General features: G+C 54.1%; 1 protein-coding gene across 1 annotated transcript; it reads right to left on the bottom strand.

Annotated features, from left to right (window-relative positions):
- Window positions 1–949: 949 nt before the first annotated feature.
- SLC45A3 (solute carrier family 45 member 3) lies at window positions 950–14,613 on the bottom strand. The gene is made up of 5 exons (XM_026864286.1): window positions 14,552–14,613; window positions 11,183–11,602; window positions 10,093–10,926; window positions 8,302–8,567; window positions 950–4,793 (listed from the first exon to the last, which is right to left on the bottom strand). The coding sequence occupies exons 2-5, from the start codon at window positions 11,328–11,330 to the stop codon at window positions 4,338–4,340; spliced, it is 1,704 nt and encodes a 567-aa protein (XP_026720087.1). The 5' UTR covers window positions 11,331–11,602; window positions 14,552–14,613; the 3' UTR covers window positions 950–4,337.
- Window positions 14,614–18,352: the final 3,739 nt, after the last annotated feature.

Below are 18,352 nucleotides of genomic sequence, written 5' to 3' on the forward strand. Positions count from 1 at the left end.
GCCCACAACCCATCACCCCACCCACAACCCAATGCCCCGCCCATCACCCATCGCCCCGCCCACCTCTCCTCAGCGACACACGCCGTTTGTCCCATTTCAACGCCTTTTTTATTTCCTCCTTTTCATAAAAATTTATAATAGCCTTCCTCTTACGTCGTATACAAAATATTTACTCTACCGAAATAAATAAACCACGAACATCTTGCCGACAGCACGTGATCTCGAAAGAAGCAACGGCATCCAGAGACCCTCCCTGGAGCCTCACGCCAGTCCCACGTTACAAAGACATTCTCCCTTCTCCCCTCCGCTCCCCGCCTCTCCACATCTCACAGGAGGGACGGAGAGGCGCAGCACGATTCACCCGTGAGAAGAAAGCAGCAGCGCACCTACCCCCGACCGTAACCGCCTCTGCAGAGCTCGTCCCCGTCAGTCGTACGGAATTATCAAGTCCTGGGGAGATTTTGATGCTCGTGCAGGTTCTGTCGGTAACAGCGTGGAGGGGATGCGCTCACCTGAACTAGAACACGTCCCTTGCTGGTCTGCACGCGACCCCGACAGAGCAGCTGTCCCTAGCAGAGGCACGCCAGGTTAGTCAGCAAGGCCAGGCTTACCAAGGAGGGAGTTTCTCAACTGGAAACGCCTCTCCTGTCAGCCCCAGCGCCAGCCTCAACTAGGAGGAAAAACTTTTGGTAGGAACAGAGCGCACGGACAGGGCCGCTGCGGTGACGACAAATGCGACATCCCTTCCGGGCTGGGGGAAGGCAGGTGCCAAGGGCCCAGCTCCAGGCTGAGCTCAGGCTGCCCAGCCAGCTCCTGGGCTGGTGCTGGGGGCAGGCTGGGAGGGTTATGAGGAGCTTCACGGCCAGGGCAAGGCCGCAGCGAGGGGCTCGCCCCCACCCACCGCCCGGTGCCAAACCCAGTTCCAGCCAGTGCCCCTCACCCCCCCATCTACAGGCCTCCGATTTGCCCCGAACCCCCTCTTCCCCCCACTCCCTCGCCCTGATCTCTCCCCGTTCTCTGGCACTGCTGCCTTGTCTTCCCTCCCTGCTGGACTCTCACACAGAAAGCGGCTGCCCTGGTCCCCCTCCTGCCCAGGACCCGAGCGCTGCAGCGGTTTCCTACAGCCCTCCCCTCCTGCAAACAGCCACGCTCTCGGGGCAAACGGCCCCAACCTTCTCCTGGTGTAACCGGAATTCAGAATTCCTGAATCCGCTGGGTTTCACTCCAGACGGAGAGATGGGAAGAAGGGTGCCAGGGGGAGAGGAGAAATCCAAGAGTCTCTTGGTAGACAATCAAGGGAAGCGTATGTGAACTGGGAGAGAACAGGACAAAGCCAGCCTGCCCTCTGCTAGGACCAGCAGGATCAACACTCTGGATGCAGCCAGATTTGCCGAGGAGATTCGGGTGCCAAATCCCTGACCCAGTGCAGTGATGGGGATGGAGGAACAGGGGGGGCTGAAGACGTGCTCGGTCTATCAGCGGAGGACAGGCCTGAGACCCAACCTGCACTGACTGACCCCCAGCGCTCCCGCTCAGCCAAGACAGAGCCTGCTGCGCCCTGAGCCCAAACCTACTCATGTCCACCAGCTACAGCCAGGCTATAGCCACACCAAAGCCACCTCAGCGGGTGGAGGGCAGGTCAGTCGGGGTATCTGGCAAGCTTAAGTCTTCTCCTCTCCAGGGACAGATACAATTATGCATCAGGAACTGCAGCATCTTATTCTTTCACATTCCAAACCAAAGGACATTGTAAAACAAGGCTGTCTCCCCCCTCCAGCCCGCTGCTTTATCACTTGGATGTCTGTAATGAAGCATTCAAGGCCTTTATCATCAAACCTGAACACCTCAAGTTTGGTGTGGAAGTACTCTTTAGGCACTTAAGTAAATGGCTCAATTATCAAAAGCACTTATCATTTGTAGCAGCCTCCATGTGTGAAGGTTCCCCACACTTTACGTAAGAAAAAAAAAATAAAAATTAAGGATTCTTCAGCACTCAGGTAGGGACCTGTTTGAAAAATCTTGGGTTAGAGGTTACTGGTCACTAGGAACATTCGTCCAAGAAACATCCAACCTCTGGCAATAATATTTTGCCTCAAAGATTTCCTCCTGAAGCCTGAAGTGGACAGAGACCAGGGTAGGAAGTACAGATGAAAAACTGTTTCCGTAGGCGGTTAAACAGCTGCCAAACCCATCCCCAAAGCAGCTGCGTTTCAGCACACAAACCTTGCTGTGGGAAAGGGAGGCTGGTAGGCATATAATTTGAGAAGAAATAAAACAAAAACAGTGACCCTTTACGGGAAAGAACTGTTTAAAAAACGTAGGAGAAGCCTTCTCTGGACCCGTCTGCAGACAGCAGGGGAGTGACCTTGCCAAGAAATGGTCTGACAAGACCTTGGAAAAATAGCAACATTTTGCCCTTCTGCCGAGCCTCAAAAGAGCATTTCACTGCCCACACACCTCCACAGAAAATTAGTCACAAACACTTTGTTTAGACCAGCCAAAGTTAAGGACTGTTGAACTCCTGTGTACTCCCAAAGCTGCTTTCCTCCATGCGCTGTAGGCAGAGTTTGGATCATTTCAAAGTCTAAGAGCCGACTGTGCGCCAGGATCTTGACTCCTACTTGGTGTGCGGGTAGTCTTGGAGTGGTAGACATCTGCCCTCAGCAGAATTATTTCAGCTGGTCCGCTCGTGTGGGGAATGGGACTGGCCAGAAGGACACGCAGCTGCAGCCACTCTTCTGCCACTGGAAGGGGACTCACACCTGGGAGCTGAACCGCCTGAACAACCCAGTGCTCCGGGAGCAAAAGGCACCGGTAACTGTTCACACTGTGCCTCAGTAGGAGTCTCGACTCCTGGCTGGGAATAAAATAATTTTTAAAAAGCCCAAACAAGTAGAGCATATTAAATATGTAATCTGCATTGGCAAACCAGGGGCACAAACAACATCAAGAGTGTCTGTCCTGTTCCTTTTGTCCAGCACACCAAGAAGGAGGCTCACCCTGCTCTGTGAGCCCCTGCCAGAGCGGCTGCAGGCACATTTCATCCTGCCCACCTCCTGTTTACGCTGCTGTTTCCAGCAGCCTCTGCTGGCAAGGTGCGAGCTCAGGCACCGCGCTGGGTACCGGGGCGCAGCGCGCTCCGCGAGATGCGCTCCTGCCTGCCCGCCAGCACAGCCGGGAGCCTGTCTGTCTGGAAAGAAGAGTCTGGTCTAGAAGGCTGCTCTGGGGACACGTCTTTGAGGGAAAACCGACACAGTCGGACCAACTCCAGGTACCTGCTGTGGTAGCGACTAGTGCTGAGTTCAACTAGTGGCCAGCGACAAGCAATTCCTCAGGCCTGGTACTCTTGTCCCCCCGAAGCCTTGCAGGAGAGCTCTTCCTGCTCTACCACACTGTCACAGGACTGAAAACCCCCCGAGAATAGATTTTTCTTGGGATGTGGCAGCATCTTTTGGGGGCCTGGTGTGGAAGAGGCACAACAGTCTAGATCTGTTAGGGGAGAGAGCAGGCGGCAGTTCTGAGTGCTGAGGAGTCACAGGTCAGAGTTGCTGAGAACTGTGTGAGGAAAGCTAAAAACAATCATTAAAAAAAAAAAATATTAAGAAGCCCTTTCTATCTGATGCAACTTGGTACATAGGTAAAAGGTTAAGTCACCTTTTGGAATTGGTCCTAATGAAACGTAACTTGTTTTTCCCAAACAAGACATAGTAACTTTTCTCCGAAATGGTTTCTCCCAGTCAGAGCAGAGGTGGGGAAGGACGGAAACGTGCGAGCACACATACGCACCCCCTTTGCTCCATGGCCAAACCTCCATCTTTTTTTTTTTTTTTTTTTCCAAGGAAATCTCCTCCCGGTGTCCTATTTGCAGAAGTATTGCTCAAGAAGTTGAGTAAAACTACAACAAGCAGGGGAAGAGGAGACAGCTATAACTGGAAAACAGGAGAGCCAATGATTTCTTCCCTCCCCTTCCCGTACCACTGCCTCTCCTGCTCAGAAACATGACCCGTTATTAAAGGAAAATCCCATTTCCTTTCTCTCCCCTGTATAACCCCCTTTGGTGCTGGCTGTGCTGTGCTTTCTTTTGATAAAGGCACCTTTGGAAAGCACTGATGGCCCGAAGCGCAACGCCCCGATGCCTCATATTTACACCTGAGATTAGCCCTGCCGCATCTCTCCTGCCCCCAGCCCCAGAACTACCCCCCAAGGGCCACAGCAACGGGGAGACGGCGAGAGCAGGGGCCACACGAGGCTTCGCACCAGCGGCCACGTGAACACACACACGCACGTCTCGTTCTGCCACGTGCAGGCGCCTGCGTGCTGCCCTCGTGCCTCCCACGTCACACGGAATATTTCACCATGTCACTCTTATCAAAGACAACTTTGGTTGCAAAGTAAATGGCTACCAGGCCAAAGCCGGCAGCCGACACCATGTAGGCAGTCACCGACTGCGTAAACTGGACGATGGACCCCATGAAGAGGGAGGGGACGACCTGAGAGAGGAGGAAAGCACTGTCCAAAATAGCCAGGTCCAGGCAGATCCCTCGGCCAGGAGGCACCGAGTCTGGTTCTCCCACCATCATCATGAGCGAGACGTCGCAGGAGGAGCTGACGCACAGAGCCGAGCTGGCGGCTGGAGGTGAGGAGGAAGAAGAGGAAGAGGAGAAGAGGCTCCCAGCATGCCCGTTCTGGTAAGGAAGCTTCTGGCTGGAAAGCAGGCCTTTAGAGAAAGCTGATTTCTTGTCCAATCGAGCTGCATCTTCCTCCTCTTTGCTCTTGTATTTATGCAAGAATACCTAGGGGAAAGAAGGAGGGCACGTGAGGAATGAGTGGGTAGGGTGGAGCCCAGCAAGCGAGGTGGGGGCAGAGGGGGCCCTGGTGCAAGCGAGCAAAACCGCTCTGTGCTGTGTGGGTGTCGGGTCGGGCTGTTAGAGGTGGGGAGTGCCCGCAGTGAGCCTGGCCCACGTGAGATGGCCTCCAGGAGCCAGCCTGGCTCTTCCCGACTGGCACGGGATTCAAAGCAACCCTGACTCACCGGGGGAACGGGGCCAAGCGGAGCCTTTGTTGTGCTGAAGCTCTGGGGCTCAGCAGACCTCTGCAGCCCAAAGCCAGCCCAGGCTCTGCCTGGGGACATTTTGCACTGAGCCCTGGGTTGTCACCTCCTCACCCAGGGAATCTGGGCACCAACTACAGCTCAGCCCATCCTGAAATCAGCCGATGCACGCTCACAGGGCAGGAGTGAAGGGCCAGAGCCCGCTCTGGACATATCACAAAGGCAGACAGTCCACTCCAGAGCAAACAGAAGTGTTCACAAAGTGTCTGACTGGGAACCCAAACCCAGAAGGGCCCGAAGGCAGACGAACAGTTCGGAGCCCTGGATGCATGGCTGCTTCTTAATGTCTGGGATACATAAAAGTGACACCAGCTGAGATGGCACAGCGCTGGGAACTCAGCAAGAGCTCTTTTCTCAGCTCTGCAACAGACCGTGCATACATGACCTCAACCGAGTTGCTTCATCTGCCTGACCTAAGCCTCCTCACTCAGGCTAGAAAAGAGGGGCAGGAGGAAGAGAAATCTAAAACTCTTTTTCTCCTCACCCCTTTTTTGCCTTACTCTGCTCAGGCTGTGAGATCTCTGGGACACGGCTCACTCGAGCAGTATTCACGCGGAGTATTTGGATCAAAAAGCTCTCCAGGTTAATGCCAACAAATAATGGGCAGTCACGTGCAGACAGTGAAAACGCTGCAGAGCTCCAGCTTTAAAACTCCAGGGCATTATTCGCAATTATGCACAACCACTGGTCTGCATGAGGTAGAGCAGATAACGAAGGACACGCTAATCCATTATCTTCATGGTGAGACTGAATAAACAAAGAAAATAAAAAGGAAAAAATAGCACCTGTTTGAGAGCAGAGAGCACCGTACCCAGCTGCAGGGCTCGGAGGGGGCTTGCCTGAGCTCTCTCTCCGTTTGCAGGAGGGACCTGGGCACAGATGAACAGCTGGCGGTGCAGGAGTGTGGGCACTCCTCAGGCTCTGTTGTGGCCATCGTGAGGCTTTCAGCAGTCCTGGCAGGCTCCCAGCTACACCCAGCCCTGCCCCAGTGTGTGTCAGCACCAGCCCGCTCTGTTCACGCTGCCCCAGGCCATGGCTGCAGATCTGTAGCACAAACAGTCTCAGATTCAATCGGAGAAGAGAAACCAGAAGAAAAGAACTTCACAAAAGAGCAATCGGCTTCCAAAAGCTTTACCTGGCCTCTGCTCAGCTCCTCGCTATAACCCTTCAACTCCTCAATTCTGCCTAAGCTCATCGATTTACGCTTAAATGCATCAATCCGGGACCGTCCGTTATTTTACGGGGGAGCTTAAAAATCCTGCCAAGTGCCTCCTATTGCCATCAGACTTCAAAGCAGCTCAAAACCCAGCACAGAAAGGGCATTGTGTGAGCCAAACTAGGATGTCCCCCCTAGTTCCAGCCCTTCGTGTTTCACCCTGACATTCCCAGAAGCCTGCTCAGCTGCCCTGAAGGCTCACACCACATTTTCTTGGTTTCTAGGCTGATCCAGGCCAGGACTGCAGAGCTGGGAGTTCTGGCAGGGATGTTTTCTTTCTCCACCTAGCGTGGAGAATTTAAATCTAGAGAAAAATGACTTAAATACGGACTCGCAGGAATGAGCTTAGCGAGAGTTTAAGCTTTACTATCGCCCCTTGGAACACAGGATACAACCACAGGAGTCAGTGGTGCCTCGATCACCAGCTGCGTCTCCCTCCGTAGCTGATGGGGAGTGGTGGGAAGGAGGGTCCCAGCTCTCCCTGACCTCCCGCAGGAGGTGTGACTGCCCACCGTGCCCCTCTGCCGGGCTTGCAGGCGCTGTCAGAACACACAGATCTTTCCCTCCCGTTCTAGACCAGGTTTGGTGAAGATGGGAGGGCACCAGGAGAACAGAGCGACTCAGAGAGCCTGCGCAGAGCAACGATCCCGCGCAGGGTGGAAGCAACAGTCGCTCTGGATGCTCCTTCTGCTGGTTTGCTTAGGAGGAGTGTTTAAAGTTTAAAAAAAATAATTAAAAAAGAGCAGAGAGGAAGCAGAAGCGAGGGAAGGCAAACAAAAACGACGACAGATTTCGACAGTAAGAAAAAAAGAACAGAAATGGGGCAGATGGAGATTTTTCTGCAAAGGGCATTTTAGGGACTACTTCTTGGGGGGTCTCCCTGCAGCCTGCTGCAAAGCAGTTGGTAAAGGAATGAGGAATTTTCAAGTCAGGGCAACAGAGAGACCAAACCCAGCTATACCCCACACCTCACCGTACCAAGAGCGTTTCCCTGTCAGGCCTTTGGCAAACAGTTGGGCACGTGGCCGTCCCATTCCCAGGCTGTGGAGTTTGGCTTTCATTCTGTTGCTGTTACGGCCATGGGAGATCCCAGCTGAGCTGAAGTTTTTGCAAAGCAGAACACTCCCTCGTACCCCTATTTTGACAGGGTGTCTGGTGCAAATGGGGATGGGTTGGTCAGAAGTATTTGTTCAATGTGAACATCTGGATGCCTGTGGTAAAAACTCCTACTTATTTCACTGCATAGCGAACCGCCTGCCATTGGGATGAAAGGGCTGCTCACAAACCACAAATTAATTTTGCATTTGCAGCACAAGAAAAACTCCTATTAATCCAGTGTGCAACTCAGGAACCTCCTAGGACTCCTCCACGAGGATAACATCTGTGGGACAGGATTACTAGCTTTTGTGTTGGTGTCAAAAGTTTCACAGCGTTTATTTTTCTTGGAGCTAGGGGAATAGGAAGGACCTCAGTTTTCATTTTACTGATCTTCATGCTAAAAATTGAAAAGTGGGACCTCTAAGGGCTGAAAAGTCTTCAGTTGTTTTAGCGCCTCAGGTTGGCAGTGCTGCAGATGTGACTCGGCTGCAGGACGCACACAGGTATAACTAACCTGCACCAGGTTCCCTAAAAATATGCAGGATGCAGACGAACACAGGACATCCCTTTCGATACACCAATCCTAGCCGATTTCTCCCATCTTATCCACTCCCCACTTTTTAAAAATTGCGTAATGTTTGTTGTGAGCAGGGGATGCCTATGGAAGGAGATGCTGAACTCTCTCATCTCCTCCATTTCAGGTGAATCTCCAGAGAAGACACAGCCTGAGACAAGAGGCACGTGGGGAAAACCTTTGCACACAGGCATGTCATCGTCTTCTTCCACGGGCTGAACTGACTGTACCAGCTACACGTGGCAGGAGAGGCTGGCCAGGCTGTCCTCACCTGGCCCAGAGCCCTCTGGAGCAGATCCCTACCTGTTTTTCATGATGATACAGGGATGCCAGCGTGTAGGGCAGGATCTGGAGTGCAGAGAAGGTGAAGCCCGTCAGAGCAGCGGAGATGGTAACAACGACGACGCTGTGGGAAAGGCACATGACGAAGGCAGCCATGGGGAAGAACACCACGCTGGCCAGGTAGACCGCCCGCGTCCCAAACTGCTTCACCATCCGGTCCATGATTGTCGAGAAGAAGATGGATGTGATACACTGCAGGAAGAGGCCCAAACTGCCCATCCGGACACCTGCAGGTAAGCAGAGGCAGTGACAGACACTGCCCTGACAGCGCCCAGGCTTCACACAACCTCTGGGCCTCCTCTCCTGCAGAGCCCAGTTCAGTACAGTCCACGCAGAGTGTTGCACAGCCACAAACAGCCCTGACAACCCCAAGGCTGGGGTCAGGAGGCAGAGCAGCAACACCAACGTACCCCAGGGTTGCGCCAGCCAGACTGCAGCTCCCACCCTCCCCACCAGCAGTGAGTATCTCCTACACGTGCTGCTGAGCACCCCAGTCTAACCAGAGGGGCAACAGGAGATAGAAATCCGAATGTTGCTCTTGTCTTTGGCAGTTGTCGTTCACACCTTTCTACTCTTGACCCAAGATCTGTCACCTGCTCACGAACCAGGATCTCTTTGTCATCTGATGCCGAAACCAGCAACAGAACACAAGGAACAAAGACTTGTGCTTAAGCCAAGGTAAAGTATACAACATCCACTAAATGACTGCATTATCCGGTAGCAATCCGGACCTTACCCTTTGCAAAGATCTATCAGATTTCAGGGAATTAAAACCATTAACTCTTTGGAGGAAGGATCATTACTCAACACATGTTTCTATGACAGCCTGCACAATGGAGTCCTGACCTGCTGGAAGCTACACAGCGCAAGTGTTAAATAATAATTAAGCTCCCTCTAAGTTAAACAGACACTCGGCACAAAGAGGCAGTGTACTGCAGAGCTCACGGAGGCAGTCAGTGGAAAACTCAGAGGGCAAGATGTACAGCTGGAAGAGGAGGGCCAGGAAGGTGCCTCCAAGAATAAAAGACTTAGATCAGGAAAAGAAAGCCTAGGGAGTGAGTCAGGGCTCTGGCCCAACACAGCAGCCAAAATGGGACAGCAGGGCAAGAGCAGCGAGCAGGTAACGCGCTGCAGTGACACTATCCCGTGGTGGGGACGTGGCAGCTTCAGACTCCAGCAGTGAGCACTGTCGGAGAGCACTGGAGACGGGGGTGAGAACTGGGGAAGCTGCTCGAGAGCTCTCCAGATACAGATGTGAGATGGGGATCTCACAGTAGCATGAAAGGAAGGTGCAGCAAAGCCTACCTCACGGCTACTGAGCACGTCCTGGCTTTCCAGCCCCTGCCCTCCGAGAGATGGGGAGCACCATCACCCCGCATTTAAAGAGGAGGGAAGAGCAGTGAAAGGACCCGGCAGAGGCAGCCGCAGCTTGCGGAGCCGGATAGGTCCCGTTCAGCACGCAACCTGCCAGACCATTCTGCCACTTAAACAATTCAGCCCCGGGCCAGGGCTGCACTGCCAGTTCCAGCTCTCTGCTGGGTAGCTCTGAGGACAAAGAGGTGTTTCCCTGTGCGGTCCACTGTGCAATGCTCTGCGGGCCACGGGGAAACGTTTTTTTCCTGACCCATCTGCAGAAAGTCTAGTTTCCTGTAATGTTTTCTGGCATTACTAGCAGTGCTGAGCCCAATCCTAGCTCCCACTAAACGCTCCTGTCCTAGGGAACAGGCGCAGAGCAGCTGGTTCACTTCTCACCTTCATCATAGTGGCGTCTGGCATCCGTGCCCGGCTTGGCTCTGGGGACACCGTGGTACAGCCCCTCCCCAACAAAGTCTGTGTAGAACAGCATGAAAGTCATGAGTGCCATCCAGCTGCAGAGCTCAGCCACGAAGAGGCGGCGGATGACCTTGGGGATGCGGCAGTAGAGGCTGTGAAGCCGAGGCAGCAGCGTGCAGAGGTTTCTCAGGGCCTGCATCATGTGCCTGGCCTGCAGGAGACACGAGCTCCTGGAGAGCTGGCAAGAGCAGCAGGCGGGTGGTGAGGGCTTAGAGGGAGCGTCCTTCAGCACTGGGCCATCCAGAACATCTGCCTGGGTGGCTGCCTCCTCGGTCACAAAGAGTGTGGCCAGCACACAGCCGAGGAAAATGACGGCCAGGAGGCTGAAGAGGCAGGTCTCCTGCCCTCCCAGGTACGGGGCCAGAAAGCTGCCGCCCCAGTCAATGGCTGGAAGCAGGTAGCCAATGCAGCCCCCCAGGCTGATCATGAAGGCGTAGAGGGAGAAGGCCTGGCGGCAGTTGTCTGGCTCCTGGAAGAGGTCTGAGAGCAGGGCCTCCAGCGGAGTGAAGCAGACCTGGCCGCAGAAATCCAGTAGCCCGATGCCCAGGATGAGGAAAGCAATCTCCAGCGGGCGAGTGTTGAGGGCAAACAGGCTGGCCAGGCTGCTGGCGTGGGGGATAACGAAGAGGCTCAGCAGGACTCCCAGGCAAAGCATCCAGATGAAAGGTCGCCTTCGGCCATAGCTGCTGTGCCAGTGGTCGCTGGCGGATCCAATCAGTGGGACGAAAACCAAGCCAAGGACAGGTCCTATCCCTGGAAAAGAGAAAGAAGCGGTGTTCGGGGGACAGCTCTGGAGGACACTGGTCTGTATGTGCTGCCAAAAAAGCCTGGGATGTTTCAGTAAGCTTCACCGGGTCACAGCCCCCTCCTCCAAACACAAGGCTGCTCTTGACTCAACAGCAGCACTACAACCACCCCGCGGGGACAAGCCTCCGTGCCCCTGTGCGCCCCTGCCCTCCAGACTCAAAGGGGAAACAGGCACCTCGAAGATGAGAGAAAAACTGCCTACCCAAAACCATGGTCATGAACTTCTCCTCCACACCCACTTCCAGCAGCAGCGGAGGCACGTAGGTTATCCCGGCAGCCAGGCAGACCTCCAGGCCGAACGTCAGGGAGTTGACCAGCAGGAGCTGGATCTTGCGGCTGTGGAAGAGCATGCTGCCCCCGCTCTGCAGCCACACCGCCCCGACACCCCTCAGTGGCCCAGGGCCGTGCCACTGCCACGCTCCCAGGGATGCCCCACAGGCAAGGTCTGGAGCTTCCCTTCCTGGTCTGCTGGACAGATGCTGCCTCCCATTTTTAGCAACAGGGAATGAACTGTCTTTTCCTCTTCCTCTTAGTGCAAGATGTGGCTCCAGCAGTGTCGAGTCCAGGTGGGGGCAGGCAGGGATCCCGCTCCAGGCTTCCCCTTCTGCTCACATGCTGTGGTCTGAGAGAAGAGAGAGCTTGTTAGACACAGCGGGGTCCAGGGCAGGGGAAAGGGCTAAAACCTGGTACCACACAGCCACACAATCACTAAAAGAGACAGTCCCCACCCCGATAGGCACGGGAGGATGAGGACGGGACATCTGCGAGAGGGGCAGGGTTAAAAGACAGGGACTGCACTGGGGCCAGGTTTCTCTCCAAGGGCTTGTGACAGGTGAGACAGGCACCTGTCAGACATGGTTTGGGAAAATCCAATCCTGCCTTCGGGCTAAGGGAGGTCTAATGACCTCTCAGTGTCCTGTCCAGCCTCACGTTACAGATGGGCCATTAAGGATTTAGGCTTTAGGGTCCCCTCTCCCAGTGAAATCAATTAAGGGTCCCCTTCGAGGATGAGGGCTGCCGGCACTCGCCTGCAGTCACACGGGGTCATCTCTAGAGACCCCGGCCACTGCCTAATGACCGGGGCATCCTCCGCGCTGCCCCGCAGGCTCCCAGGGAAGCAGTTTCACCCAAATCCTGGCTCCAGCCCCTGAGACAGGGCACAGAGAACAGATGGTGCCTCCATGGAGTTTCACAAACAAACCTGACCCACTTTAGCCTCATCTAACAGTGAACAGCAATTACCTTACTCATTAGTCTGAGTCATTTATTTGCCCTGTAACATGCTCCCTCTCTCCAGCCTTTTTCAGAGGGGAGAGGCCACCACATCAGATCAGGGGCTAAAGCAGCTAAGGCAAGAGTAAGCAGACGCCTCTTAGTAACCTGTTAGAAGCCTGTCACGATGTCAGTGTACAAATGTGAGGAATCCTGCAAGGTTACCAGCTGTTTTCCTAAAAGCATCTCGGGAAGATGGACTGTAGTTATGTTGGGAAAAGCAGAACGGGTTAGCAAGAAGGGTGACATTAAGCTCCTGCACAGACATCGGTTTAGAAGTAAAACAAACTGCAGTCTAACTCTCAGGATTCACATGGTCTAACTTCTCACCCTAAATGAGCCACCACCGAGTTTCTCTGTGGGGACAAGGCATAACGGGTCCCGCTGGCCCGAATGTGCTTCAGCTTATGAGCCACTTCTGGACCGTGCAGCGTGCTCTGAATTTGCACAGAAGGTTCTGCCTCCTGCGCCACCACAGCGCAGCCCCCAAGTGCTTCGGATGAAGGAGGCTGAACAGAATGCGAGACACGCAGGCGGAGGAGTTTATCTCCGCTCGCTCCCTCCCTGGCTGCAGGAAAGCTGTAAGTGCATACCTGCCTGACACCCGCTCCGTGCCAGAGCAGCTAGCTGGGGCAGTTTCCCTTATTAAACTGCAGAGAGCGAACCCATCAGAAGAAACGAGGTGAAAATCCAGTTTTGCAGCCCCGTGCCCCTCTAAATTCGTTGCCTTGGCTACAGGGGGGAGGAGAAGACTCCTGCGGGGAACATCTCCAGGCCAGCACTCGCCTCCCTCCCCAGCAGCGGTGCTGGAGGCCGTGCCAGGCAGGGGCAGACCTGACAGCGCTGGAGTGGGATGCAAAGCTGCACGCAGGAGGAGCTGCTGGACCACAGCCTTACCACAGCTGCACTGGGCAGAGATAAAACTCCCCATCACCACCAAACATGGTGCAAATCAGTGGTCCCTAACTTCACAGCACGTGTATTTGACCTCCGTCACTGCACAAGGGTTTGTAGACAGGTACAGTCAGGACAGTTTCTGCGTTCTCGCTTTTCCCTCTCTTCCCCTCTTTCCACCAGCCAAATAACCCACGTGCAGGTGACTGGGTGAAGCTGGGGATGAGGATTTTACAAAGATACGAGCACTGCTCTCCACCTCGTGCAGCTGCAGAGAGGCAGCACTCCTGAGCTGAGGAGTTGACCGGCTGCCAATTACACACAATAAGTACAGATTATTTCCCTTCACAGGATCCCTCACCTTCCCCCTCCACACTCACTTAGACCTCGACTGTCACAAAAGATATCTCCTTTTAACAACTGTGAACATTTCAATGACTTGCCCAAGGTCAAATAGCAAGCTAACGGCAGAGGGGGAACAGCAACAGTTTTCCTTTAATCACTAGACAAGGCTTCAAAGGAATACTCAGAGGCCCCAGATACACTCAGCATTACTTCAGATGCACTGGATCAGCAAGGAAGCAACTGGGGGCAGCAACCACCTTTCTTAGATGTGGGCTAGACACAGGATGTCTCAGCCCTGTTCGTTTATGATGGGTGCCCAGCTGGCTGACAGCCTTGGGACAGGAATTTAAGCTGCAGGCCTCCAGCTCCAGCAGCACAAGCCTTGGTGCTGGTTAGCTACAGAAAGCAGACTTCACATGGCAAAATTAACTGAGCCACCAACACTCAGAGCTATGCCTGGAGGGGAGATGTAATGTCCACTGTCTGCTGTAGTGCAGGGTCTGGAGGGCTTACAGAAGGGGACTTACCCCAGGGTAAACCCCAAACGTTAAGTAAAAGACATCTCTCACACACACACACAGAGAAAAAAAAAAAAAATTCATCCTTTTTATCCCAGTGACATCTCTAGCACTGGGGAGGAAGCAGGAATCTGTACATCTCCCTGACTGCCTGAGAATCTCAGGTTGAGGCAGAGAGGATGAATTTTGTATCCGTAGGTGAGAGAAGATCTGTTTCTTCCCCCCTCCACACCCCCAGAGGGCTTTAACGAACAAATAAATCCCGGTGTACCCAGAGGCAAGAGTCATGCACGGCCAGAGATGAGAAGTTGTCAACAGCAATCAAGTCGTATGAACCCTTTTCTGTTTAAATTGCATTTTATCCCAGTACCCATCAATTACTTCATTTTGTTCACAGAGTACAGAGATGGATCGGCTTAGCTGGAAGGAAATGCCCGTGCAGAGGAGGAAAATCATCTGAACCATGAATCTGTAAGGACGGGGGCAGAGGGATTGAGAAAGAGGATTTGGGAGGCTCGCAGGAGCCAGAAGCCAGGACTCACCTGCTCTGGGCCAGCAGCGAGAGGGGATCCCTGTGGCTCTGCGGAGCTGGGCTCCCCCAAGCCAGCCCAGCCCTGGCACACAGCTCAGGAAAAGCTCCCGCAGTAGTTCACAGGCAAGCAGAGGTGGAACCCAGCCGCAGGTACACACGCGGGTTTGGTTTCAGGGCCCTCCCTGTCTCCCGATAACGCGGAGCTCTGGTGTGTTATTAGCACCACACCTGCGCCCGGGCCCCTCGCGCGAGGGCTGAGCACACACGGGCTGTGAACCAGCCCCGTGATCCCGCTGCTCGTGGGGTGTTCGGCCACCGCTCCCCCAAACCACCTCCGAAGGGAGCTCCGGGTCTGAACTCACACCTGACCTTTGCCCAAAGCCCTGCCCTGGTGTTAACATTTGTCACCTTCCCCTTGCTGACTTGCTGGTGCTTCACAAACAGCCAGCAGAGAGAGGTTTAGGACATGGGGTTATTATTTCCTTTTTAAAGACAATGAGACATTCCCCGCAGTTTTGCAGGTAACAGTCTGGCTCTAAATAACAGTCCCAGCAGCAAGACCAAACACTTCATTTAAACTGTTAATCTCTTCCAGGACAGTTTATCTGGCAGGCTCTGCAGGAGGACTGGTTTGGGTCTGGTGCTCTACTCCTCTGTGCTGATGTGGAAGCAGTGAGTTAGGAAACCACCTCCCAGCTGGGAGATCCTGGTCTAACAGCAGCATTTACCTCACACCCAAATGAGCTGGCACAGTCTGTCCAGCCCAGGGGGATCTGGAATTTGTGATGGGGAGACCTCTCACAGTCAGACAGGGGGTGGCTGGTCCGAAAAGCTGTGTGACAGCAGGCACTTCCTGCCCTCTGGCCTCAGTTTCCCCACACTTCTACAACAGGGACAGTATTTGTCCTTCCCTGCTGAGAACAGGCCAAGCACCTTGTCAAGGGTAACAGCCAGCACCCCAAAAAGGGGCATACCAGCCCTTCTGTGGAAGGTTCCCTGCACGCAGAAGGGAGCCACATGTGGGGCTTTTTCACAGCTGCTCACGGAGCCTTCGTGCCACGGGGACATTATCTGCTGCTGAGCAGTAAGGCTCCTTCTCTGCTCTTCCTCTCCCTCCCCAAGGAGAAGTAAAGCATCTTTAAATTCAAGTTTTCCGTTTTAGTTTTAAGCTCGCAAACCAAACTTTTCCTTTCCTTCCTCTGCAGAGAAACAACAGATCAATTCCGAGAGGCTGGTTCACCTGGCAGGCAGGTAGGAGGGCGGGTCCTGGGGGCAGGAGCAAGGCAGCACACTGCCGGCCAAAGGCAGCCCCAGCGGAGAGGGCTCTCTGCCACCCACCCGGGCACAGGAGCCTTTTCAGCAACGGCAACCAAAGCAGGAAGGATTGCACCTCCCGCCCTCCCTCCCCTCTCCCACTTAAGCTCCCCAAAGGACAGGGAGGAAGGCAGGCAGTCTGCCTCTGCGGAGCGCAGCTCCCTTAGCAGCGCTACCAGGGAGCAAGGGGATGGAGCGGGGATGAAGCCAGGGGAAGCGGCTTCCGAGAGCCCATTTCTCAGCCAGCACATTGGATTCACACATTGCCCCTACTCAGAGTTTGATCTCTGTTCACACGCTACAGAAAAAGTTCTGACAACCGTCTTCCTGTGCTCGATGCGGTACGGAGATGCAGCAATGCCCAGCTCGAGGAAACCCGTGATCTGAATTTGAGAAAAGCACCAGCAAGTGCACAGACAGGCATGTGGAAACGGGACTGAATTTACTGCTGATGTCAGGTGTACGGACTCGCTTACACAAAGCCACACCATCGCCAGTACGAGTTCGGTTCCCCCTTCCATTCTCTCGGCGGGCGCAGACGTTGCTCTGTGTGCACCCTTGTGAATGGACTTTGAACCACACCTTTTGCTTTTACAAGAAACAAATCCCCAGACACACGAGGGCAGTGGCCTACGTGCAGGGCGCTGACGGACACGCACGAGCAAAGGCTGAAAGAAGTCTTTCCTCCTCTCAGTCTCCTCAAGTCTTTCCAATATAGGATCTGAGAAGGAATTGCATCTAAACAGTGCTTAAGACACTGAAGAACAGACATTTTAAAAATAAAATTTGGGTATAGTTCCACGGCAGAGAAAAACACATCTATTCCTCAGAAGAATCTATATCCTGCTGCTCCATAATCCTTCCAGTCTCCCATGCGGGTGCAGAAGGGACAAGAGATGTTATTAAATGTGGTAGCAGCCTCCCTGATTTATGACGGTCATGCACCCACCCCACACTTCAACAAACAGCCACAGTAATGATCAGACAACAGAGAATTAGATTCATCAACTATTTGTGATCTGTCAGGGCTCTGTAATAACCTGAACCCTGTCAAAGAGGAGGAAAATTCACCCCACGAGAGCCTTTGCCTTAGCAAAGTCAAGGCCGCCTTTTTTTGGAGAAGCATCCGAGGCAGCTGGCAGGGGCCAGCACTGGAGGCAGGCGATGGTGCTGTGCAGGGGAGCCCCGGGGGGGCTGCTCCGGCCCCGCAGGTCCCAGGTGATGTGAGCCTGCACCTTCCCTCCCCACAGCACCGCAGGTTGGATGCAGAAACCTATTGTCCCACCGGGCAGCAGGGAGAGGGGAGGGCGAAGGGTATTGCTAGCCGTTGGGTTTCCATTCATAACCACAACGTTACATTTCCAACCTTCCAAGGGGCTCTTTATGAGCGTTATTAATTCCCCACTCCCTGGAAGCCCTTTGGAAGAAAGGGTGGGAGAGAGCACAAGAGCAAGTGCTTGGGGAAGGGCTGTTCATGCAGTGCCAGATCCTTTCACAGCTATCAGTGTCCATTCACTGCAGCTGAATGGGAAATACACCATGGAGAATAGCTCTGGCAGGCTCGCGCGGGATGAAATGGAAAACTCACCTGACCTCTCCTGACCCTCTCCCCTTCCCCCTCCCCTGCCAAATCTCCTTGACCCCTTTCACAGTGTGGGGAGAGAGGAGCGGTCATTAAGCAGGGATGGGAGAACGGCGATTTATTTAGTCGCTCTGAATTAACTCTGCGTTTCCTTTGAGCTCGGGGGCTCCATTATATCGGCCTCGGCAGCTTGGCTTAGGGAAAGAGCAGCAGCGGGTGGAAATCCCCTCAGACAGAAGGAAGACCCGGGTGCCCCAGCCCATTTGAAATTCCCTCCCTCACCCCGCCCAGCAGCCCAGACACCAGGGTGTAGTAATCCAGGACAAATGTTACAGATGCATCCAGAGTGACGGGAAGGGGCAGGTCCCCGCAGCAGCTCAGAAGACTTTCCACACAGTTTGGTTCAAAGGGAGACATTTGAATTTGTCAGGACTGGGGGTCGGTTCTTTCCTGCCACCCTGCTTCCCTGCAGCACCTTCAAGGCAGTCGTCCTGCTTCCAGGGCTGCATCTCCCACTTTTGTGGGCCACTAAAGCAGCCTGCACCCATCCAGATGCTGAGCAAAGGTCTTGTCTCCCATAACCACCGAGCCACTCACCTTCCCTGCAGATGGCTGGGCCTCACTGAGATGGAGTTTGAGGTGCAATCTTGGGTCCTGCCCGGTTCCTGCTGCTGTGACCACAGAGTGCCAGTCATTTCAGTGCGACCAGGATACATCCACGACTGCCAGGGAGCAGAGGTGGGGCACAAGCCACCCAGTGACCTTTGGCCCTCCTGACCTGGGAGGCTGGTTAGTCCTGAGGGTTAGCAGGGATGGGCTGTTCCAGAGCCAGCCCAAGCGACTGGTTCACATCTGCAGAAGCTTTGGGAGGCTTTTTTTCTGATATTAGTGGTTCCTTCAGGTAAAAGTGCATCT

Source organism: Athene cunicularia (genome assembly GCF_003259725.1).
Source record: "Athene cunicularia isolate RWA chromosome 26 unlocalized genomic scaffold, athCun1 chr26_part1, whole genome shotgun sequence".
Classification (NCBI taxonomy): domain Eukaryota; kingdom Metazoa; phylum Chordata; class Aves; order Strigiformes; family Strigidae; genus Athene; species Athene cunicularia.